The sequence below is a fragment of the Pseudomyrmex gracilis genome, unplaced genomic scaffold (genome assembly GCF_002006095.1).
Source record: "Pseudomyrmex gracilis isolate BER0280 unplaced genomic scaffold, ASM200609v1 scaffold_143, whole genome shotgun sequence".
NCBI lineage: Eukaryota > Metazoa > Arthropoda > Insecta > Hymenoptera > Formicidae > Pseudomyrmex > Pseudomyrmex gracilis.
The window spans coordinates 280040-304793 of record NW_018020727.1 but is presented as its reverse complement, the minus strand read 5'-3'; the positions used below and the strand labels follow the sequence as shown (position 1 = coordinate 304793).

General features: G+C 38.7%; 2 protein-coding genes across 6 annotated transcripts; one reads left to right on the top strand and one right to left on the bottom strand.

Annotated features, from left to right (window-relative positions):
* Positions 1-194: 194 nt before the first annotated feature.
* On the bottom strand, positions 195-4733 carry LOC109857100. The gene is made up of 3 exons (XM_020433079.1): positions 4222-4733; positions 4040-4156; positions 195-3963 (listed from the first exon to the last, which is right to left on the bottom strand). The coding sequence occupies exons 1-3, from the start codon at positions 4315-4317 to the stop codon at positions 1009-1011; spliced, it is 3168 nt and encodes a 1055-aa protein (XP_020288668.1). The 5' UTR covers positions 4318-4733; the 3' UTR covers positions 195-1008.
* An 807-nt stretch (positions 4734-5540) lies between these two features.
* On the top strand, positions 5541-24749 carry LOC109857088 (trithorax group protein osa). 5 transcript variants are annotated; one of them, XM_020433052.1, is made up of 20 exons: positions 5541-6667; positions 6870-6992; positions 7096-7302; positions 7802-7861; positions 14168-14273; positions 14692-14790; positions 14889-15211; positions 15296-15695; positions 15780-15905; positions 16060-16238; positions 16362-16403; positions 17331-17528; positions 18398-18617; positions 18724-18903; positions 19213-19372; positions 19753-20011; positions 20180-20345; positions 20534-20928; positions 21049-21288; positions 21467-24749. In XM_020433052.1, exons 1-20 carry the CDS (start codon positions 5813-5815, stop codon positions 23462-23464), a joined length of 6336 nt encoding a protein of 2111 aa, XP_020288641.1. In that variant the 5' UTR covers positions 5541-5812; the 3' UTR covers positions 23465-24749. The 5 variants fall into 5 exon arrangements, with proteins under 5 accessions (XP_020288641.1, XP_020288640.1, XP_020288639.1 ...); XM_020433051.1 differs by having other exon boundaries at positions 14168-14300; positions 17331-17519; XM_020433050.1 differs by having other exon boundaries at positions 14168-14300.
* The last annotated feature ends 5 nt before the right edge of the window (positions 24750-24754 follow it).

Sequence of the window (24754 nt, the reverse complement as noted above, 5' to 3'; positions counted from 1 at the left end):
GGTTCAACAACATTAATGGATTTTTCTCCAGACAATTCCGTTTTATCTGTGTGTGTGTACACAATGTTTTAAAGATATATCTTCTGTTTATTTGTTTACACACACAGATATACATACACACACACACATAATATATATATATATATATATATATATATATATATATATATAAACAAATAAATAGAAGGTATCTTTAAAAATTTGATATTTTCTTTCAAAAGTAGAAGTCTCTTTTTTCTCTTTCGAAAAATACGTAAAAGATATATAAAAGGAAGAACGCGATAATAACTACTTACTTATATTATGCGCGTGTAAAAGAGAAAGAACAATTTATGAGTATTTTGTGTCATATACGAATAAAAATAAATATTTGATATTTGGTGTCTTTCGTGCGCAACATATTTGTATAAATATTTAGATCTTTTTTAAAGTATAATAGACGACTGTGACCGTGTGATGAACAAAAATCTATTTTATATGATAGCACTTTAATGCCGGAATCTGTCATCATCGTTTATGAACAAAAAGAAGAGAACAAAAATGTAAATCTATGAACAAATTTTATTGTCCTATTACATGTCATATATAATAAAGATAAGAGACAATATGCTATATAAATAGAATATTATTTATTTACAAGAGAGTAAGAAAAAAAACACATCTGTTAATAATATATCTCAAACTTGTGTAGAGGAAATATACATACACAATTTACATACATATGTATACATATATATTTTAAAAGAAAACTTTAATTATATAATACAGGTGATACTTAATTTGCTGGTACTTTTTTAAAACCATGTTAGTCTCAATTCCAATATATTATATTACTACCGTTAGAAAAATAATTTAGAATATTACTAAAAAACAGCCTTTAAATTTTTTTGGCAAAACATAAAGATATACAATATAATATTGTAAATTATATTAGATAAAATGAGTTATTCTCTTCTAATTGCGTCAACAAAATTATCTCATACAGATTTACGGTTGTACAAAAATCAACTACCAGCCGATCCAGTACGAACGTTTGTCCGTTTCAATTTTTTTCCAACCGTGCCAAGGAGATTCCAAATTTTTGCACGAAGGTAACAAAAATAAAGCTTCATCTTGTATGGGTTTTGGTGTCGATTTCATCAATATATTCGCTATTAGGGCACTTTCCTCATCTTCCTTTTCAATATCCTGATATTGCAATGTATCTTCCGCAAAAACGACGTTATTTTCGTCATTGCACTTCTCGGTAACATCCCGTTTTGTTTTTTTATTCATAGTTATAAGATCGTTCCGAATAATCTCTGTATCGTGGATCGGAGATCGTGGCTTAATTATAGGTTTGAAACCGATCGATCTAAGTCGCGCGATCCGCAGATTACTGTTGGATGCGTTTACAGGCACGAAAGCGGATGGTCTGTCCTGCAGAGAATTCACATGTTCGTCATGACATGCACCATCTTTCGCAGATGTGAAACAAAACCTCGGATTTTGATAAATCTCTGGATTATTGAGGACGATGCCGCATACAGATTCCGACTTAAATTTCGGCAATTTATCCCATTCCATTTTTAAAATAGTTCTTTGGTCGTCCACTTGTCCAATAATATAAACTTCCGGATCTGACGTGAGTCTGCACTGCGTTGTCGCGTCTGCCATTTTAGATCTTTTCATCTGTTTTTGATGAAAGTGGTTATTTAAATGCGACGTTTGAGCGGACCGATGTGTTCGCATCATTTTCTTTCGAAAACTCCGATCAAGAGAAGTCTTAGAGATGTTGTCAACAGGCACTACGGTTCTATTTTCTCTATTTCTATCGCCGGTATTATTGTTACTTTCATTCTCAGTAATATTGCAAAAAGTTTTTCGTTTTTTGATCGAATTGTTAATATTCTTGCCAGTTGTATGCAGAATATTCGATACTCTGTATGTCGCCTTGGCATTCTTTTCTCTGGAGACTTTGGTCAGTTTGGTCTTACGTTTGAAATTGTGTCGCTTTTTAGGCGGATATATTACGGCATTGAAGGTGCTATAATATCTCTTGTTTGTATACATACTGGCTTTATATCGCAATCTCCGGTTTCTAGGCCCGCGTGTTATAGGGCCAAAATTAGCGTCTATCGACAAATTCGCGATCTCTCTATCTTGTTTCTTGTATCTGTTCTTCTTAATTGACGAGTTCGGGAATTTCCGCTTTGCTATTAACGTGTCTCTATCAGTTCTCAGACGTGTTTTTATCTCACACGAGCTGCGAGTACTTTTTGCAATGGTTTGAAGCGACGTTTGTCTGACGCGGAATGGCAATAAACCGTTTCCTTCAGATATAGCGTTTCGATCGCTTCTTCTCGTATTGGTATTACGTTTCTGATTATTGCAGGACTGACGTTCCACACCAAGTTGCATGTTATTGAATTCATCCGTTTGTTTTTTTACTTTCAAAGATAATCTTTTCGATTTGGAATATTTACAGTATCTCTTATTGTTTAAACATACGACATTCTCTCTTACATTGTCTTTGCCTTTACTTATTTTTCTTAGATTTATCTTGGGCGAAATTTCACTTTCCAGATTCGGACCGCTCACTTCCGACGCGGTTGATTTCATAAGTTCTTCAACCGTTAATCCAATCACATTACCGATCAATAACTTGGACAGAGGATGATGCTTTTCTTTGTTGATCAAATTCAAAATTTTGTCTGGTGTTAAAGATTCAAAAGATTTTACATTTTGCAAAGAAATTGGATCACTCTTCCAAGTATCACAGTATTTAGAATTACTTTCGTTCAATATCGCCGAATTTCTCAAAGTTTTATTATTTGATTTCTGTACAGTCGACAATTGTTCTTTACATTCTTTCTTGCAATCGATTATATCATTAACGGGACTATTTAAAGACGAAGATGACGGAAGTGAAGTTTCTAACCAGTGTATAGCTTCTGAGCATAACTTTCTTTTATGTTTATTGTTCAGAAAAACGCTCCCGTTCGAGTTATCGGTGGATAAGACATCTGTATCTGAAGATTGATCAGCATTATTTGTATTTATCTTCCCAATAAACTTGCTGCTTTCTCTCGATGTCAAGCAACCACTGTTTACTTCTGATGTCGTGCGAAGAGCGACATCGTTCTGCTTGGACGATTTGTGTAACATCGTCGAGACGCTTTTTTTCATCTCCGGCGCGTTATGTGCCGATTCATACAGGCCCGTACGTATCGAGATGTTTGTACTATGAGTTTTAGTGACACCAAGACAAGTTAATGTCTTTTGATCAGATACTGAAACTGATATCGCACTGTCTACGTTGCTCGCTGATTTCTTAAAGACGTGACGTGTTACAATAGAACTTTCAGACATAAACTTGTTATTGTTATTGGTTATTGGAATCGTTACAGACAGACTCTCAGAATTATAATCACGTTGTCGTTTTTTACAAATACTAATAGTGTTACACGCATCTGTTTTTAGATTACAGGCGTTTGAATTATTATGTTGCATGGACCATGTATCCTCTGAGTGCTTGACACTCCAGCTTGGTAATTCCTGACTGGCTAAACGCATTAGAGCATATTTGTTGTACTTAGTTCCATTTGAAGTAACACCTATCCAACAACCTATGACTACATACAGCCCGTCATATCTGTATCCTGTATTAGGAGCAATGTTGTTTTGTAAGTTGTAACTTCTGATTAATCTCAATGGTATCTGGTTCTTGTAATTGTAAATGAAACAATCCACTTTGGATCTCTCTCCGTGGTATACTTGGCCAGTGAGAGTGAGAAAATTGCCAAAATCCACATCCTCTTTCATGTTAGTGTGCGAGGTACAAACAGAGATAATACCAAAAGAACCTTCATGTATATCAGCATTGAAGGGAATGTGCACACGGTCTCTGGAACAGTCCATGCGTATGCCCCACCAGGATCCAGATGGAAATCCTGGAACTGGACCATACCAGCAACTTCCAGCCTTGAGAAACACATAAAATACAATTGTATACATTCTCTTGTCATTTTGTGACAATTGGTGCCAAAATAACACTCACATTTCTATTGTACCAGGATAGGCTCGATTTCTCTGAAGATTCTTCCGAGTTCGTCTCCACAGCTTGATTGAGTTTGATGAACAGTTTGTTCAGATCTTGTTTTCTTAAGCCCTTTCCCTAAAAACATATGTTAACAATGTAAACAGTGCATACACGCACATACACAAACGCACAATATGTACCTGATTCTTAATTCGCGCTTCCAATAGTCTCCTTTCATTTTCCTGAATTGTATTTTCGCACACAATTCTTGAAACATCATCATTCGCTCTTGGCATTTTACAAACAAGAATCACAATCACACGGCAAACTGCGCGTATGTCAATCGAAATAATTTGTTCTACATTCAGATAGTGATTCGTCCTACGAATGCAAATGGCCGCGATTCACCGCAATTGTTCCGTCGATAATTTACAACAAACCTTTGATGTAAACATGCGACTAAAGCTAGGAACACACGAAAAAACTTAAGTAGTTAACTTGAACATTAAGTAAATCAACCAATCACAGGCCGACATTTTTCTCAAATGTAAGCTACGTTCAAAAAAATGTCGGGTTGGGATTGATTGATTTGCTTAATGCTTAAGTTTTTTCGTGTGTTCCCGGCTTAAGTGCTATTATCTGTTTGTAACGGTTATATAGTAAGCCATTCTACAGTTTAGCTACTACTAATTTTGTTTGATTTGATATTATGACAGCTAGAAATTTATCTGTATCGGTTGTCGTACAATAATGTAGCAACGACCCAATGAGTATAGAGAGAATAATCTATACGTCAATTTGTAGTAGGAGTGGCCCCCCCCTCCTGTATGTATCTGATTGGTTATGTGAAACTTTAGATGACCACGAAATGCGCGACCGGTCGCGCGCCAAGTTTGAAAGAGACAGAAAGTAGTGCGAAACAGACAAATCCGGCTGTTGCATTGCTACTTCAATATCTTTTAAGCAAAAGTATTGTTGAATTACAATGATAAGTGATAATTGGTAAATATCATGATGTTGATTGAATGGAGAAGTTAGCAATAAGAGCAAAGTTCACTAAATTTGAGATTAGATTTTTTAATTTTGATTAATTAAATTTAAATTCAATATCAATTCGAACCCGATTGACGGACTTAAAAAAACCACGTTTCAAAATTCATTGTTGAAAATGAATAAAGTGCTTTATTAGCGACACAAGTCGACACAAAAGAGTCATTCTGTTCGATATTAAATGAGAAAATGACTCTCGCTGGAAAGCGCCCTAATCTTTGTTCCAATATACGCGACGTAAACTAGCGGAGTAGAATTTTGGAACACAGCCAAAGTGTGTGTGTAATCATTTTTTTCGCTCCGATTTTTCGATCCGCGTGTGACCGCACCCTAAGAGATTTCGAACAGACTGATCGTCGCGTGGATGTCACTTTAGTGTGGAAACGAGATTTGAAGGGAAGGAAAAAGCGCGTTGGAAACGGCAGCGAAAGGAGAGACAGTGCGCTTCGCGGGCGTAAGATGGCGTAATGCATGCGACGCTGCTTTTGACGTTCACATATGAGTTTTTTCGATTCCTTCTACTCGGAAAAGGCCAGGAAGTGATATTTCCTAGTGCGCCGCTTAATCTACGCACAAGTGATCGAGGATGAGCCGGAAGGTGATAATCGTGACACGAGCCGTTCGACTAATCGGTATTTCGATTTTGAGTACGTAGTATTCGGCCTGTTAAGAGAGGCGCACACGAGGTCCCGCTATTGGCCAGTTTAGAAAACGACGATGGCTCCGTGAGGAGAGGAGAACATGGCTGCGACGCAAGCCGAGAGCCAACAAAACGATGTGAAGCTGAACGAGTCCGTGAAATGCGCACAGAAGCGTACGCAAGTCGGTGGGAATAGTGCGAGTGCTAGTGCAAAGCAGCAGCTGGATTCGGAGCCAGAGGATAAAGTGTCTCGGGGCGCGGCCCAGCTGCTTAAATATGTGAATCGCGGCGGGGACACGACGGGTTACGAGATGAGTCAATATCGTGAGGACATTGGCGGACACACTGCTGCCGGTGAAGTGAAATCGCCGCGCGAGGCCGGCCAGGCGTCCCAGGAGCCTGTTGGCAAGCAGGAGGCGCACGACGCGCCCGGTCACCCGGGTCATCCGGGCCATCCGTTCGCGCCAAATGTGATACGCGGTGGTGACTACGCGGACGAATACAGTAACAACAAATCCGCCGAGTTTGCCACGAGCAAGTCGCTCACTGATTATCCGCCCGGTAAACAGCTACCGGACTATGTCGCTAAACACGCCGATTTTTCCGGCAAGCAGCTCGATTATCATGGTAAACACTTGATGCACGAGAGCGAGCGAACGCACCGGGCTCAAGCTGAGATGGATGAGCATTACTCCACCTCCAAGATCGAGTCGCGTCTCGCATACGTTGGTGCTGCTCCCGGTAATTTTTCCGGCCAACCAAGGTTTCTCTCCGGACAGAGTATATCACAGGCTACTGGTCCAACACCTACGTTGAACCAATTACTCCAAGCAACCACACCAGCTCACCGTTTTCATGGCAATTATCCCGAGTATCAACAGCCTTGGCCTATGCAGAGGCCACCGCCAGTTGTACCTCCTGTTTATCCGCAACCTAGCCAGCGCCCTCCACAGACGGTATATTCATCTTTTTTATTTGTTAACTCTGCTACTTGGTCTTCTTCTTTTCTCTCTCTCTCTCTCTCTCTCTCTCTCTCTCTCTCTTTTTTTATCTTTTTAATGTATTAATGGTTTTTTCAACAATTTTACAAATATATGTACATGTAACACATTTGTATATACACTGTAACAGAATGTTATATTTGCCAACACTTCTCAGGGTTCACCGAGATTACATACAGGCCCAGGAGGACAGAGTTCTCCAACACCTATGCAATATCAACAATATACCCAACGATATTCCTCTCCTTCGAGACCTCATGCACCATATAGTCATCATCAGGTAAACACATATTTTATCACTTTAATATTCACATATTAGTTATATTAAAGAGTATTTTAATATCAGTTTGGCATGTCTACAAAATGTTTGTTTTCTTTTGCAGCTAAACTCTTATACATCACAAACCAGCCATCCCTCCAGTTTATATACTGAACAAAGAGGATGGAACCAAGGTGGTCAACCAAATCCACCTCCGCCGCCGAGTAATCAGGTCACACCATCGGGTCAATCACCACAGCGTGCTTTGTCTCAATCCCCAGCTCCACCACCTGCTGCATCACCTCAACCTCAGGCTACCAGTCAATCTCAGGTGACTACTTACAAAATTTTCATATTATTATACACTACTTGTTGATAGTCTCTGATATCAGTTATATTAGAGAAAGAATAAAATCCTTATGTACAACCAAGTGTATTGTGCTATCAATATATTTACATCTATATATACATGACATAAATAATTTAAACAAAATTACTAGTTTGTTTAATTTAATGTCTCTGTGGAAGCAAGAAATATTGTATCTTGATTTAAATTGCTTTCAGAAAAATACTTTTCCAAAAACTTAATGCAGTAACATAATTGTGCTAAATTAAAATAAAGTACATTTGGTATTTTTTTCAAAACTTTTCAGAATTGAACAGATGTTTAATATCTATAGACAATGACACAATTGAACATGATATATGCTAAGACTGTGTGTTGATTTGTTATAAAATTGCAATACTCAGAAAGTTTAGATGTACAAATAAAATATACAAGTGTATACATCCATTTTAAATAAACTATTCACAACATTGTCATTTTTTAGGCTTTCCACAATTTGCAGCAGCGAGCTACAACACCAAATACTCAAGGAATTGACTCTGGGGTAAGTTGATACATGTATAATTGAAATACATATACTTTTTTTTATATCGCGTTAAAGAAATTAAATGCATCAACATCTAAAAGTCTTTTAAAGCATGGTTTTCTTTTTTATTAAAACTTAAACGCGCGTAGAAAAGGGGACTTACACTACAAAGAACGTGGCAAACAAGTTTTTGCCGGTGGTTGCATAATTCTTCCGTCGTGACAAGAACGACGATAATTCTCATAGGATTTCCACATTTTTTAAACTCTAATTTTATATCGCAGAATCTCGATATATCGATAGCGGTAAAATTTGTAATTAGAATTCGATATTCTTTCTCTCTCTCTCTCTCTCTCTCTCTGTGTGTGTGTGTGTGGCGCGCGCGCGCGCAAAAACATTGTTACAGGAAAATGCCGATTCTTTTTGACAGTTATAGTAACGGAACTGAGCTCAGTATTTTAGATTGGTCCAGAAAGTAAATTTGTCATTTTGTGAAATATTGTTTAGTCTTCTTGATACTCGGTCAAGTATTTTTTTTTGGCAAAACAAGCAAGTAAGAATGAGCGAAAGGAAGAAATACTCGTCACGCGAAGTGCGAGGATCAGGAGAGACCGAAGAAGCGACGTTGGTGGGGAGGAAGGCGAGAAGCGGAAGAGTGTAAGAGGAGAAAGAGCACACAACTCGGTGGGGATGGAGAATACGCGACTCGTAGAGTTCGATTAGGGCGCGAGTTGCGCGGCCGCCGGAGCCCCAGATATTTGCGGCTTCCCCGCCGCATTTCCCCTCCATTCTCGCTCTTGTCCCCTCGCTCCCGGATTTATCCCCACTTTGCCACGTTTGGGTGGATAAGCAAAAGAGTCGAGCAAGCAACACACGGATAACGCGACTGCGAAACGGTGCGATGCGAGCGTGAGTGCAATTGCTCAGGAATCGACGGCGACAGCGACGACGATGATGACGACAATAACGACGATGACGATGACAATGACAATGACGACGACGACGACGACGACGACGACGACGACGACGGTAGTGGTAGTGGTGGTGGTGGTGGTGATGGCAGTGATATCTCCCCCTCTTCCACTTCTACGCGCAACGTGACGTTTTGCGTTGCACTCAACTATATTCGGTTTGTTGGATCATGCGACTGTCATTCTGCTATCGAGAACTTTTACAGTGCATGGTTCAATCTATCGAATATAGAAATAAAAAAATATTGCATTATTTTGTGAATACTTCATAATACTTGAAAAAAAGACCAAAAGAAAAGAATATGGTTGATGACATTCCACAATTATTACAGGATTAATCACGCCTAGAGTTTCCAGAGTATAGCATTTCTGCTTAGCTATTATCCTGGCTTTCTTTGAGTGTCTCGAGAGAGAAAGAAAGAAAAAGAGAGATGATTCTTCTTTTCGAGATAATATATCTCGCGAGAGACGCTCAAGAGAAATAGAACATCATTGATTCGTTAGACCACCAAGGCGAGGTTCGCAATCTTTCACTGTGCAAATCGTTCGCGAAGTACATGCGCTCTCGGTGCTGTTATAGCGATTACTTAGGTACTCGTCATATCGTTCCGACATGACGTGATCTTGTATAAAAAAAGCATTACAAAATAACAAAAAAACCCGTACTCAATTTATTTGGCGAGCTAGATTTACATCAAAATTCAAAACGAATAGATAGAATATTTATAAGCGACGGAATATTTTCGCGAAATTAATTTGTACATCAAGGTCTAAAATTTTGTTCTACAAAAATTTTTTTATTCTACTAAATTTTTTTCTACAAAATAAAACTAAAAATATATACAAAAAATTGAAACTTCTTTAACATATTTTTCTCGAATGAATGTTTCTTTATAATAGAATTTACACACACACACACGTATATAATTAGGTAATTCTTACATCTCACATAAAAAAATCAGGTGAAAATTACGGCTCGTAAAAAGTAATTGCAAGAAATGTTGAGAAAATCCTTGATGTAAATGATTGCGAATAGAGGGAAACTTTATGAACGGTTGCAAGTATATGACATGAAACGATACATTGACGTAATATCAATAAACTTGGAGAGATATCAGTTTGACCGAGCGCAATTCGCGACGAGTATGTATGCTACATAAAACTATGTAAGCGAATAGTAGCAGACGATCCAATGTAAATTTCTGATGGAACACGTGGTATTTAGTCTGCTACAAGTAAGTTTATTAGAAATAAGAAAATTGATAATGCGTATCAAAGTTAAAAATTTTAATCTGGACGAGTTTAATGTTCTGTGTCGTTCATGAGAAAAAGCTTTTGTGACATTTGATCATCGTGAAGAGATCAAGATCAAAGCCTGCAAGTTTAGTAATATTATCGCGTACTTTTGATGATCGGTTGCGATAACTGATATCCTTCCTTCTCTCACTCTCAATTCAAAGGTTGAATGAACCTTGGATTTGCTTATTGTCATTGAGTTGATAATATAATAACATTACGTTGTGTATAATAGATAAAACTAATGTAATATAATGAGCAATCTTACGTTTTGCTCTATCTTCTCTCTTTCTCTTTTTATCTCTCTCACTTACAAGATAAATGTTTTTCGCTGTTATTTACGTTTTCATTCACGCACATGGTCTGTGCTTGACCGGCTCAACCGATCGGATCTTTCTAACATACTGACTTTCCTTGTATGTGCATATTGCTCGAGCAAACGGATTAACTTCAGACAACCGATAACGTAAACACTCCACGTGACTTTGGTGACAATGAATCAGATAGTCTTTCGATTTATGTTAATTTGGATATATCGATCTGAATACACATAAAAAAACTCCGATTATGTAATGTTTAACACTAGAACTACCGAAGCAGTCAAAATGATTGGTGGTAACTTTTTATTTAAAAATAATTCAAATTAATGACTTTGCAGTTTAGGAATTTTTAATAACAAATTGGTAGACTTAATTCTTTATATATTGCAAAAAAGTCAAAAAATTTCTGAAATGCAATATCATAAATTTAAGTTTTAAATAAAAATCTAAAACCAGTCATTTTGACTAGTCGGTAGTTTTAGTGTTAAAATAAGAAATTTTCTTTTTTTTATCTTTCGAGAACATTTTGTGTAAATTATATCAGATGTAAAAGAAAGATTTACAAATTTAAGTTTTCATTTTGTCTTTGTCGTTTTGTTTGTTTTTAAATAAAGAGATACTAGAGTTTTTATTATAAAATTCTCTTGTAATATGAAAAATTTATATAATTTTGCTTTTACAGTAGAACACATAGTGTTTTAGAAATCGCATCAACACGATTCGTGCCCTTAGGCTTTATTGAGGCATATGAATTCGCTGATCGAAAAGAACCGAAGTTACACGACGTTCGCCGATCGCTTACCGCGCTACAAACGTTGCATGTATGAGTAAAACGCATAGCATATTTTTACACCAAATGCAATCTATGCAAATGTCAACTGACAATAGATTTGGATGAAAAAATGTCAACTTCTCGACTTATAAACGATCTTTAAATTTATGTTTTTCAGCTATATTATTACATAACACTAACAAAACCAAAAGTAAAAATAGTTGCTTATTAAAGTAAAAATACAGCGACACATTTCCACAAAGAATTGGTGATACATATATATACATATATATATTTCCGAGTTGTATAAATAAATTTTATATTTTGATAGAGTATTTATAAATTAAATTTTGATAGAGAATATTCAGAAGATAGGCTTTTGAGAACGATTCGCTGGTGTATATTCGCTTCGAGACTCGGCGAAAACAACCGAGTAGCGCCGAACGCTTGCCGCGCCACGAAAGAACGCCCTCCAACCGAGTCAGCCACAGCTAGACGCGAAATCTGTAAACCGAAGTCTCACACGACCTCGATAAAAAGAATCATTTTTCGCTGAAAAACGTGACGCTCGGTTGCTATAACGTATTACGTTCGCTTGTCGCGAGATCGGATTATAACCTGCTTGTGCACTCGTGCACGCAGCTAGGCAGACGAAAGACGCTTGCACGTATCGAGTACGTAGACGACAGTGATAAACGCGACACTATTACTGCGTAATCCTAACGTGTTTCAAAACCAAGTTGCGGCAGTCTTGTCTCGCTTGATAGGAAGGCTTATTTGGCATACTTGGTTGACAACATGCGACGTAGAGCGAGGAAGCACAACGGTTGAACAACAGCGTCGACGCGGTAGAGAGAAGAGAGAGAGAGAGAGAGGGAGAGGGAGAGGGAGGGAGGGAGGGAGAGAGAGGGAAAGAAAGAGGTTCGTCCCAGGACGATGCTGCAACAACGGCGAACCAAGAATATGTTTTACCGGTACACGGCACTGCTGCTCTTCCTCCGATTGTTCTCTCTCGCGCCGCTCCAAAACGATTCCACCAAGAATTTTTTCTCTTTGTTCACCTCTTGTCTCCTCTCTCATATCACTCCTCGGAAATAGTGATTCGGACGGACATGTGAAATCATAACTACGAAGCACCTACATTTCCGTTTCTCTTTTCTCACTCGCTCGTTCGTTCGTTCGTTCATTCGTTCGCCTTTTCTCTCTTTCTCCGGTTACTATTATACTATTCGTTATACTCCGAGAGAGTGGAGAGCCGGGTAACGCCTCTCCTTCGATCTTTCGCGTCATGCCGAGAGTCCTTGTGTCGAACGGCCTATGTACCGTACGTTCGCTCGTACGTCTGAGGAAGTGTTTAATCACCATCCGCAGCACGAACCAACTATACGGTGTCTGGTAGGTGAAACGATGTGCCTGAATTTTCTTTCGTTCCTCTTGGCCCTCACTCTGCTCTCTCCTTTTCTCCCCTAATTTCTATCTCCCTCTCTTTGAGTCCACCTCTCACCTCTCGTTCTATATCCCTACCAATCCCATATAGATATACACTCACTGTCTCTTCCTCTCTTTCTTGCTCACTCGCTCGCTCGCTCGCTTTCCCCTCCTTCCTCTCTCCACCTCGTCTTCGTTACACGCATACACACACAACGCAAAGTATTCACACATGCACATCATACAGCCGTGATGCTCGTTGTGTGATAGACGATCTGTAAGAAGTGCGTATACACGCGGGCACATGCACACACGATTTCGACCGGAGATATACACATCACGGGGGTGGTGTTGTGTTTCGTGAACTGTGGCCGCGACGCCGCATGCCATCGTTGCGACAACGGACATCACAGCTACAACAACGGGTTCCACCTTTTCTACCGCTCGTAATACGGGAGATAGTATGACAAGACATTTGTGCGATGTAAAATGCCGCGAGTAATATGGGCGACATCGCCGTTGCTATTTCTCGTCGGTTTACTTGCCGCGGTTGCTTTGGACGGCTGTTGTAATATTGGCATTAATTGATTTTCGAGACGAGAAATACGCGATTATCTATTGCTCTTAATCTGTAACGGTGAGAGCACACCCGACTGCAAATCGACACATCGTCGCCACGGAGGCGGCGCAAATTCCACTAACACAGAGCTGCTGCTGGCAGCTAGTGCGATGTAGATATTAACAAATTGACTTATTATTCACACAAGAGCTTTTTGTTCACGAATTCAACGATCAAAGAATTACAATAGTTTCATTTTTGTCAATTTTTTAATAGCCTTCTCGACAAGACTTTCAAGACTACAATTATGTTGACAACAGTATTCATTTGTTTGTGTTTTGACATCAACTGTAACAGTGAATGATTTTTCCTTCTAGGTTTGGAGTGAGCATCTATCATAACATTGACCTAGTTTGAAATGTTACATCTGATGTTTCAAAGCTAATTGATGCATATGTGCTAGTTGTCCAAAAGTAGTATTTTACACAATATTGTTCCTTTTTTTTTTTTCAATTTATTTATATTTATCTGCAACTCTCTCTCTCTCTCTCTCTCTCTCTCTCTCTCTCTCTCTCTCTCTCTCTCTCTCTCTTTCTCAAGTTGACACAATTCACTGTATGTACTTGTAAAAAATTAATATATAAACTGAACTTTAATTTTGAACATATAGGTCTATGGCATGTAGCATCTTTTCAAATCTCATTTAAAAGATCAGTAAAAAGAAATAATATAAAAGTTTTTTTGTTAAATAAACTATAAGACATATCAATAGATACTTGAAATAAAAAGATGCCAAAGTTTTTGCAAAACTTTAAAGTCACACACAAATACAATGTATCAGATCCAAGGTTTTACTTTTAGAGTGGCAAATAAAGCTATTGACTTATTAGAATATATTAATACTCTGCAACAGCTTTTATTATAAACTTTTTAAATACACAGAGGTTAGATCTATCGATGGTTTTGTTTGCATTGCAGGAATTATCAGGACAGAATAGTAATGACAGTTCGAATGGACCAGCTTGCCCAGGAACACCAAATTCTCAGGGGATGAGACCTACCCCGTCACCTACAGGATCCACAGGTTCTCGCTCGATGTCCCCTGCTGTTGGTCTGTCTTTTTTATGTCTGTTTCTCTTTTTTCACTTACATTTGTATTTAGTATCCAAATTTGCAGACAATATAATGCAAGTATTCTGAGTCAAAATTGAAATAGTGTTTGAAAAATAGTTATAGTACAATTGTCTCTTAAACAGTTTATTGTATAATGTAGTCTATCATAATATAATTAAATTTATATTATGATATTTATAATATCAAAGACAATATGTTTGAGCGTATTATAGAGAAATTTTTATCTTTATTTCAAAAATGTATATATATTTTTTATTCTAAAAGTGTGTGTGCGTGTGTGTATGTGTATGTGTATGTGTATGTGTATGTGTATGTGCATGTGCAAGTGTATGTTATCTAAATTAAAAAATTTTTTCTTGAATGTGCAGGCACACAAAACGTTCAGATGCCTCCACGTCCGTCAAGTAGTCAATCGGATAGTAGTGGGCCAGCACCACGCATGAGTCATTCTCCTATGACCACTCAAGGTACAGAAGTTTTACTTTTTTTTCTATTTATGTTTTGTTTTTGAACTTTATTCTTACTACAGAGTACCATGTTAAATAATAATGAAATGATTTCTCAGGAGCATACCAACAACCATTAGGTTCTTCAGCACACATACACAGCTACAAGATCAACAGCACCGGTCCTGGTATAGTGCAACCAGGACCTGGTTCGGCAGCTCTTGGTGGGATTCCAAGTCCAATGGGTGGTGGAATGGGTTATGCTGGTGGAACGGCTGCGGGCCAGCCAGGAGGTTATCACGCGCAGTCCACGTATCCTCCGCGTCCTCATATGCAATTTTCCCAGGGATATCCAACACCTGCAAATTCACAACCACCACCCAATAATCAGTATCAACCTCCTAACAGACCTAATAATTTGGTACAATATCCACCGTACACGGTAATAAGCATTTTTAATTAATAATATATAAATTGATTTTCTTGATCGCTGATCGAAACTTATATATTCTTCATTGGCTTCCAGCATAAGATGGGCTTTAACAATGTACCACCAGGGATGCCACCGAGCCCGGGACCGCCTCAAGTTTACGGTGCTGGTGCTACGAGTGCAATGGTGCCACCTGGTGCTCCGGGAGTGCCAGTTATTGGCAATATGGGACCGCCAGCGAGTTCTATGGGTCCACCACCACCGTCTCCTAATCATATAAGCAACCAACCACCGCCGCCTACTAGCTCGGCGGTGCCGCATTTACCGCATACTCCAGCTGCCACTCCGCCACTTAATCACGAGGGCAGCCCAATGCCACCGCCGAGTACCACACCGAACTCGCATCCTGCATCAGCACCGACTCCGACCAGCCACAATTCCGCGGATCTTGCAGCGGAGACTTCCAACGATAGCGGTATAACCACAACCGCTTCAGGTAAATACAAATTATTTTGAACAGCTTTTCTCTTTGTCTTTTTATGTTTAAAATAAGTAACAAAGTTGCTTATATATTGCGTAGGTACGTCAGCTATAAATGTCATATCTACTTCGAGTGGTACTGTGACGTCTGTAATAACAACAGGTCCGGATGGTACGTCTTTGGATGAAGGCTCGCAACAGTCAACATTGTCGAACGCATCAGCTGGTTAGTATTGATATGTGAATTTTATATGTTTCGCATCTTTCTTTTGTGTTTTTTAATCTCAAAATATCGGATTATCACACATCGTGCTCTGGGATAATCCAACGTTTTGTGAGTATTTTGTGATTATATTTTAACTAAGTGTATTTATGAACAGCCTCTGGTGAAGATGCAGCATTTACGCCGAAAGTGCGGAAGGAAATGTTGACGTATCATAGCCATCCCGCGACACCACAAAGTACAGTACCGTCTCCCGGTGCTGCTAGCATTAATTCGATTCATGAGGAATATTCTGACATGAATAGTCCTGGTTGGCCGCGTACTCCTGCTAGTCCTGTACGTATTTTATAGGTCATATGTAGAGAACGTATTCTGACGTTTTAATTAACTGTTTAACCGAATACATCTCAGAGACAAATGCAAACATATTTGAATCTTCAATATTTTAATATTTTACAGGTGTTTAACAGTCATGTGCCTCAAGACCCATACAGATCTAAGGTTATTGTTTTTTTCTCTATAAATATTTGTTGTATTGTCGGTTTTCATGTGCTTTAAACAATTTTTATTTCCAAACTAACTTTTTTATTTTTTTGCTTGAAATAATATATACTTATACATAATCTAGCGATAATACCATATGCATAAATCCTACACTAAGTATCTAATACCTCGAGATCACATTTTATATTAATTTTTTATAATTTTGATTTCTTATTTGCACAGTAAACAAATTTTTAAAAACACGTAATTCTTGTCAATCTTGTATAATAATTATTAAATAGAAATAATTTGCATAAAATATTGAGCTTTTGTAAAATTGCAAAAAAAGTATGATATAACGTCTAATTGAAGTGATATAACTTACCTACTAATGTTACAAAAATTTTCCACAGATTACAATAAACAATTATATTTGCTATTTTAAAAAACGCTTCTTTCTCGTATTTGGTATTTTACAAAGTTAGAATTCTATTTTATTTTTATTATCTGTTTTACAATAGAAATTTATAATCATTGTATGCATTCAATATTATTTGGCATTATTTAATATTATTTCATCTAATACACATAGTATTTTATTGCGTAATATGTTATTTGAATATCCTTTTTTGGGGGAAGAAGAAAGCTATAGTAACTTTCACAAATACTAGCAAATAATAGCAATAAAGAACGTACTGAGGATAGTCTCGATTGAAAAATTCGTAGAATGAAGATGTATAAATATTAAGTTCAGTATTTGTGCATGCTAATTTTTTTAGTAGCAATTAGTATGTCGCACTTTTGAAAAATGTTACTTGATCTTATGTTTTACCGTGTTTTAGGATATTATTAGATCAGTATAAAATATTTAATTTGTATATTTATAAGATTTTAATTGAAATATTGTGCGCGCTAAAGAAGAATAATTAATCGTGTAACTTTCAGAAGCCAGATAGTCTGGCAAAGTTATACGAAATGGATGATTCAATGGAACGAAGAACCTGGTTGGACAAGCTTGTCAACTTTATGGAAGAACGAAGAACACCGATCACCAGTTGTCCTACCATCTCCAAGAACCCCCTCGATCTATTTCGACTATATCTCTACGTGAAGGAGAGGGGGGGCTTCATGGAGGTATGCAAGGTGCAGTGTAGTTCCATCTAGCCCTTGGTGTTTTACATAGTTTTCTACATTTTTATGTGTATTTTTGTATTCTTTGTACTTGCTGTTGTACATTTTTGAGGTGTTTTATGTCGAGTACTCTTCAGATGTCAGTACTCGACAACTCGAAGACTTTGTAATATTTCTGAAATTTTCACATTGAGAGAATAAACAGTAAAGATTGAATTGGCTTCGAAAACTTTGATACGAAAAATATTTAAAATTGGAATTTAAACGATTTATATCGGAACACACCTCAGAACGCAATGCTTTGTTTTTTATATCTACGCTGAATTGCATGATATACTTGTACTGATTTTGCTACTAGTATCCCTTTCTCGTATTCTGTGTCTAAATCGTGAAAAAAAAAAAAAAAAAAAAAAAAAAAAAAAAAAAAAAAAAGAGAAAAAAAGGCTTAACATATTTTTTCTTGAAGTAGTCATTCAACACAGTCAATTATGGAAACACCCTGATCTACAAACCTTGGTGCTATATGGAATTATTCTAATAGTCGCACAGCGAAGATAAACTTTTAATGTCAAAATATATCAATAATACGGTAATTCGTTCCGATAGTATATTTCTCTCGTTCTTCCGTTATTTGCATGCGGTTAGAAATATTTTTTTATTGTTTTGATACATTATATTAATATAATTCTTTTTATTTTTCTTTTCTTTTTTTTGGAGATCGATATCTCGAGCTATAAATCCGATGATGCCTTTTGTATTATTTTGCGTTTTTCTCTTTCTTTTGGACATGCACAGTTTTTGTTTGTGTGTGTGAGATTTAACGTAAAATCGCACTTTCGCAGTGTAGTGAAAGAACGCTTGTGCGTAATTTTCTCCTGTAGGTGACGAAAAACAAAACATGGAAGGATATAGCAGGTCTGCTGGGTATCGGTGCGAGCAGCAGCGCCGCTTATACTTTGCGCAAACATTATACAAAACATCTTCTGCCGTATGAATGTCATTTTGACCGCGGTGGTGTGGATCCACAACCTATCATCAATCAAGTTGAAGCTGGCTCAAAGAAAAAGGGATCTAAAGGAACTGCTTCCGTACCATCGCCGGGTAAAAGATTTTTGCGTTTGATATTGTTTTTTTACAAAGACGTAGATGTGTTCACAAACATATCAAAGATACGTTTATTTCAAAGACAATAATATGTTTTTTCTAGGTTCTTCCAACTCTCAAGATTCTTTTCCCGCTGCTGGATCGAGCAACGCTTCTATGGACGGTTACGGAAGCTATCAGAGCAGTTACGCAGGTGGTACTCCTGGTGGTGGTCCATCATCAGAATACACACCGCCACCACCTAGACCACCGAGCCAAAGTAGCGCGCCTTCTGCTCATCAGGGTATATCTCATACAATTTGCGAATATTCAATAATACTTGTAATTTCACTTATAACTCTTTTTTTCTCTTTTTTTTTATCTTTCTTTTTTTTCTTTTTCTTTTTGTTTCTCTCTATATTTATAATCGAATTTCTTTTTGCATTTATTGTTACTGTATACATATTGTAGTATTTGAAACATTATTATTATTATTTTTATTTTTATTTATTTATTTATTTTTTTATTTTTGTGTGTGTGTGTGTGTGTGTGTTCTTGATACCGAGTTATTTAAGACTTGATGACAAACAAATGTGATTTTTTGTACCTTAAGGAATACAGCAAGGCAGTTACCAGAACACAGGTTCCTATCAAAATTACCCACAAGATCAGTATATTCGGCCACAGGGAAATGCATTATCTCAGCAAGGAGAATTCAATCAACCGTACTCTCCTAGATCGCATTATCCTCCATATGTACCAGATGTTGACAGGTGTGTATGCGAGATGTTCTTTTTTTCTTCTGCAGTAATGTATGTGTATATATATGTACACATAGACATAGAGAGTCAAACCTCGTTACTTGAATTTGTATTAATTCTGTAGATAAAACTTTTATTAGCTACTTTAATTTACTTCTACAACTCGAAGTTTTTCCAAATTTACCTTCATATCTCAAAAACAGTCTTTATAACTTTAAATTTGTTTTTCTTTATCCATTCTAATATGTATACGTGTATTATTGTCAAAAATTAAATTTGAATCTCTTTGAATTATTCTAATTTGAATTATTTTTTGTTTCTTTGAGGTCCGAATTAGCGAAATGTGTTTGTGCGTGTATAAGTATGTGATTTACATGTGTTGTCGCGTACAGGGGATATCCAGGTGGTAACATACCGCCCAGTAATACTACCGGACAAGATATATACAACAGATATAGTAGCGGTCAGCAAGGTCCTGCTAACTATCCCACGGGAACACCTCCCGCGCGGAGTAACAGTTATCCGTCAGGACCTCAAACACATCCGGCTACCGTGCAACAACAAACAACGACCAGCCAACCTTCTTCGCCATCGCAACCGCCAGCAGCTTCCTCATACTCTTGTCCGCAAGATTACTATCGACAAGAACAAGTAATATTTTGACTCGATATCGGTATCTTAACAATTACATTTTATTATAGCATTATTTACGTTTATAAGAAATTCCATTTAACTCTGTATAAAATTAGAAAGTTTTGAATGTGTTCTGCAGTATGTAGGGAAAGTTAACAATATCTCAATAATTCTATCACATCGCAGAGTGCATATGGAGCTCCTGGTGGAACTCAAATATATACTGGGAGCGGATCGGGTAACAAAAATATGCCTCCGCCTCCTCCGGGACCCAGCCAACCTAGACGTCACCCAGACTTTACCAAAGACCAACAATATCCCCAGTATAATCAGCAACGACCAGCGTATCCAGGTAAAACACAACAAAAATTTGACAAATTATGTTATCTTGGAAGAAAAAAGTTTAAATATGAACAAAAGTCAAAATTCCACCGTCTCATAATTTCTTCCTCTCCCCTCTCTTTCTTTCTCCCTCCTATTCTCTTTCCCTTTGTGTTTGTTTCTGTCTTTCAATGAGCTAATGTAATTTTTTTTTAACAGGATGGCCAAATACAACTAATCAGTACAATAGTAATAGTGGAAATAACAGAGTTCAGTATCCAAGTCAGCAGACGCAATCGCCGTCGCAACAGCAGCAGCAACAGCAGCAGCAACAACAACAGCAGCAACAGCAGCAGCAACAACAACAGCAGCAGCAACAACAACAGCAACAACAACAACAACAACAACAACAACAAGCGGCTCAAGTTGGCTCTTCTGCTCCGGCAGCTCCAGCGGTTGGCAGTATGACAAGTAGTCAACAGTGGGGCAGTCAACAGTCGAACAGATCTTCATCTCAACCGTCTCTGAACGCTATAGCACACGCTCCTCCACCGTGGGATCATCGCTACACGAATCAACCGTCCCCTTTGTATCCAACACCTGGAAGTCATCAGGTACAATTTTTATTCTTCTGTTAACACAAGTGTTGCTTTTTAAATTTTGATCTCTTTTTTTCTTTTTTTTCGCCGTCTCTTTTTCTCTCTCTTCTTCATACATTATTCTGTTCTGTACAGAATCAACTTGGAGTTAATCCTATGATTAGCCAGCAACCAACATCAAAGAGAGAAATGACATTTCCTCCTGATAGCATAGAAGCGGTTACGCCTCTTTTGTACAAGCGACGAAAATTGACGCGCAGTGATGTAGCGCCAGTTGAAGCTTGGCGCATTATGATGGCTCTGCGATCAGGTCTGCTCGCCGAAAGCTGCTGGGCTCTGGATATTTTAAACATTTTGTTATTTGATGACTCTTCTGTAAGTATTTTTCTCTGTTACTACGAAATTACAGCACTAGCACTGTTATAGAAATAAATTGAAAAAAGTGAAAAAACTAGAATTGTGCTTATATTTTTTATGAAAGAAAAGTATATAAAATTTAGATCTTTTTTTTTTTTTTTTTTTAATTAATTTATTATTCTTGATTTCTTTTTAGGTAAGTTATTTCGGATTACAACACTTACCCGGATTATTGGATGTTCTGTTGGAACATTTTTCGCGTTCCCTCTCCGACATGTTTGAATCATGTGTGAACGATGACGATCGTTATTGCCAAGCGGCGGACGGTCCAGAAGTGGATCTCGGTGCAGTGACACGACCAATCGATTCGGAAGATCGGACGAAATTATTGTCAACGTCGAATTACACGTATCTTTCGAGGAGAGGTCGTCCCGTTAAGATCGTTCCCCGAGATGATGATCTCTTTGTTCTGGATACTCGAAGGCCTTGGGATCATCAGGAATGTGAGCCGGAGACCGAGCCGTGGCAAGTCGACGTGAACGCAACTAAATATATCGTAACGTGTTTTCAGTCTGAGGTGGGTTCGGTGCCTTTCGCCCGTTTGCTAAGAGACGAAAAGCCGCCATTGCTGCAGAAGGAAGTTGACAGCACGGATGTAAAAGAAGAAATTAAAGCGGATAACGTAGGTAGTGTCCACGAGACATTAGACTTAACTCACAAATCCGGTGAGTTGAGTGACAAACAGTCCGGCAAGGAGAGCAACGAACGCAAGCAGCAACAACAGATGGACAAAAAAAAGAAAACAAAGACTCTGAGTGATGTACTGTCGAGGATCAAAAAAGAACCCGTAGAAATGAACGATCTCACAAGAGAGCTGTTCGAAAAGAAGAATGACGGTTTTAAGAAGGACTGCGACAACGAGATAACAAAGGCGAATAACAATATGGGCGAACACTTCGGCAGCGAGGTGTCGAAGAACGACGAGGACTCGCCGCTACCGACGCAGAATGGACTGAACGAGTCGGTCGCAGCAGCTGCCTCAGCGGGCAACAATAGCGTAGAAAAGATCGAGATCAAGACGGAAACAACTGAAGAACACGAGCTGAGAGACGAGAAGGAGGGACCAAGATTAAAGATAAGAGATCCAGCGGGAACGCTGAAGCGACGGAGGATAAGTGACTACGAAGACGAGAGCTATTCGAGGGACGAAGCAAGTCTTTACTTGGTCACGGAGACACAAGACAACCTGGCACGCCGTTGCGTATGCCTGTCAACGATTCTAAGAAATCTTACATTTATTCCCGGCAATGAGGCAGAGTTTGCGAAGAACGTCACGTTTCTCAGTTTGCTCGGCAAGCTGCTATTGCTGCACCACGAGCACCCGGTACGGGCGCAGAAGACACGCAATTACGATCGCGAGGAAGACGCAGATTTTGCAGATTCGTGCAGTAGTTTACAGGGAGAGAGCGAATGGTGGTGGGACTTCCTGCATCACGTAAGGGAGAATGTACTCGTGATGGCTGCCAATATATCTGGCCATATGGATCTGAGCCAGCATCCGGAGGAGATCTCGCGACCCGTGCTCGACGGTCTCCTGCACTGGGCCGTATGTCCGGCCGCTCACGGCCAAGATCCCTTTCCGACCGTCGGACCGAACTCCTCTCTCTCACCGCAGAGACTTGCGCTCGAAGCGTTGTGCAAGTTATGCGTGACCGAGTGTAACGTTGACCTGGTGGTCGCTACACCGCCCTACTCTCGACTACAGAGACTATGTTCCGTACTGACTAGGCTTCTTTGCCGCAGTGAAGAGCAGGTGCTGCGCGAGTTCGGCGTGAATCTGCTGCACTTTCTCTCGGCCGCGGATAGCGGCGTCGCGCGCACCATCGCTCTGCAAACGCCGTGCGTCGCGCTATTAGTTGCGTTCATCGAACAGGCAGAGTCGAGCGCTCTCGGTGTCGCAAATCAGCATGGTATCGCAGCCCTGCGCGATAATCCCGAGTCGATGGGCACTAGCCTCGATATGTTGCGACGCGCGGCTGGGACTCTGCTCAACCTCGCCAGGCATCCGGATAACCGAACTCTTCTCTTGCAACACGAGTCCCGTCTACTTGCTTTGGTGATGAGTCAAATTTTAGATCAGCAAGTCGCCGCGATAGTCGCACGTGTGTTGTTCCAGTGTTCCAGAGGCACGTAACTCTCTATTGTATCGTCTGTTGAGACACTATACTATTCGTGCGAATATGTTAATGTAGTGCCGACGACGATAACTACATGCGGCGGCGACTATGACGACCAATGACGATGACGATGACGATGACGATGACGATGACGATGACAATGACAATGACAATGACGAAATAAGCAAAGTACGATGATTACGTTGTGATTGGTAATATATCGTGTAAGAACGCTTGGTCGCGAGTGTATTCAAGGCAGAAGAAGAGACGAAAACAGGAGATAATGAGAGAGAGAGAGAGAGAGAGAGAGAAAGAAAGAAAGAAAGAAAGAAAGAGAAAGAGAAACGAGGAAGAAACGAAGAGACGCGCGCGACGCGCGATAGCGCGCGCATGAGTGAAGGAACAAAAGTGCTGATGAAAGCCATGGCAGCGCAATTGTAGTTTTATATCGATTAAACACAAATATATATATATATATAAGAAAGTTTAATTATCGGTGTTAGCGTGTAGGTATGCCCGATGCGATCTTCGCCCATTGGTATACCTTCCCCTTCGTGAATTGGAATAATATCGATAGTGTAAGATATTTCATAGTTAATGAAGAAAAAAGATACACGTAGAAAAATCACGTACACAAATCTACATACACACACACAGGCACACAATCTTATATCTACAAAGATATATTATTACACTTAATCCACATATACACATACATTAAGATGCATGCAACGCATCTGACAGAAACATACACATTCACACGCATACGTACACACGCAGCATTGAAGAATGGACTTCGAAAAAATAACGGTCTCTCGGCTGCACATAATACACGCGCGCGCGCGCGCACACACACACACACACACTCACACCCACACACACACATACACATATATATATATATACCAAGAAGTATGTCGGCGAACCTTAATGGTGCGATGTAAAACGATATATCGAATGATGATTATAAATATAACGATAATATAATGCAAATTTTTATATTTGCATGTTTTGTGCTGTAATTAGCGAGTAATTAAGATATTTTGTAGATAACACACACACTTCCATTGAATCTTATTCGATTTTTGTGCTACGGCTATGTACGATGGCGCAAATATATGTTTGCGAGCCGTAAGTCTCGACTTTAGAAGCACAGGCAGAACTAGAACTGAAGAAAGACATTGCTAGAAGAGAAAAAAATACGTTGTGTGATAAAGCTGTTGATCAAGAGGAAAAAGGAATAGAAAGAGCGAAAGAAGAAAAAGCGGGAGGGAGAAAGGAAAGGGAGAGAAAGTGAAAGAGAGAGA

What these genes read in the sequence shown, in the direction of transcription:
- LOC109857100 (XM_020433079.1), bottom strand. Translation starts at nt 4,317, where the DNA reads ATGCCAAGAGCGAATGATGATGTTTCAAGAATTGTGTGCGAAAATACA. An exon ending in AAGCGCGAATTAAGAATCAG is followed by an intron (nt 4,157 to 4,221) that starts GTACATATTGTG and finishes ATATGTTTTTAG; the next exon opens with GGAAAGGGCTTAAGAAAACA. An exon ending in TATCCTGGTACAATAGAAAT is followed by an intron (nt 3,964 to 4,039) that starts GTGAGTGTTATT and finishes GTGTTTCTCAAG; the next exon opens with GCTGGAAGTTGCTGGTATGG.
- LOC109857088 (XM_020433050.1), top strand. Translation starts at nt 5,813, where the DNA reads ATGGCTGCGACGCAAGCCGAGAGCCAACAAAACGATGTGAAGCTGAAC. An exon ending in AGGCTACCAGTCAATCTCAG is followed by an intron (nt 7,303 to 7,801) that starts GTGACTACTTAC and finishes GTCATTTTTTAG; the next exon opens with GCTTTCCACAATTTGCAGCA. An exon ending in TATGTACCAGATGTTGACAG is followed by an intron (nt 19,373 to 19,752) that starts GTGTGTATGCGA and finishes TGTCGCGTACAG; the next exon opens with GGGATATCCAGGTGGTAACA.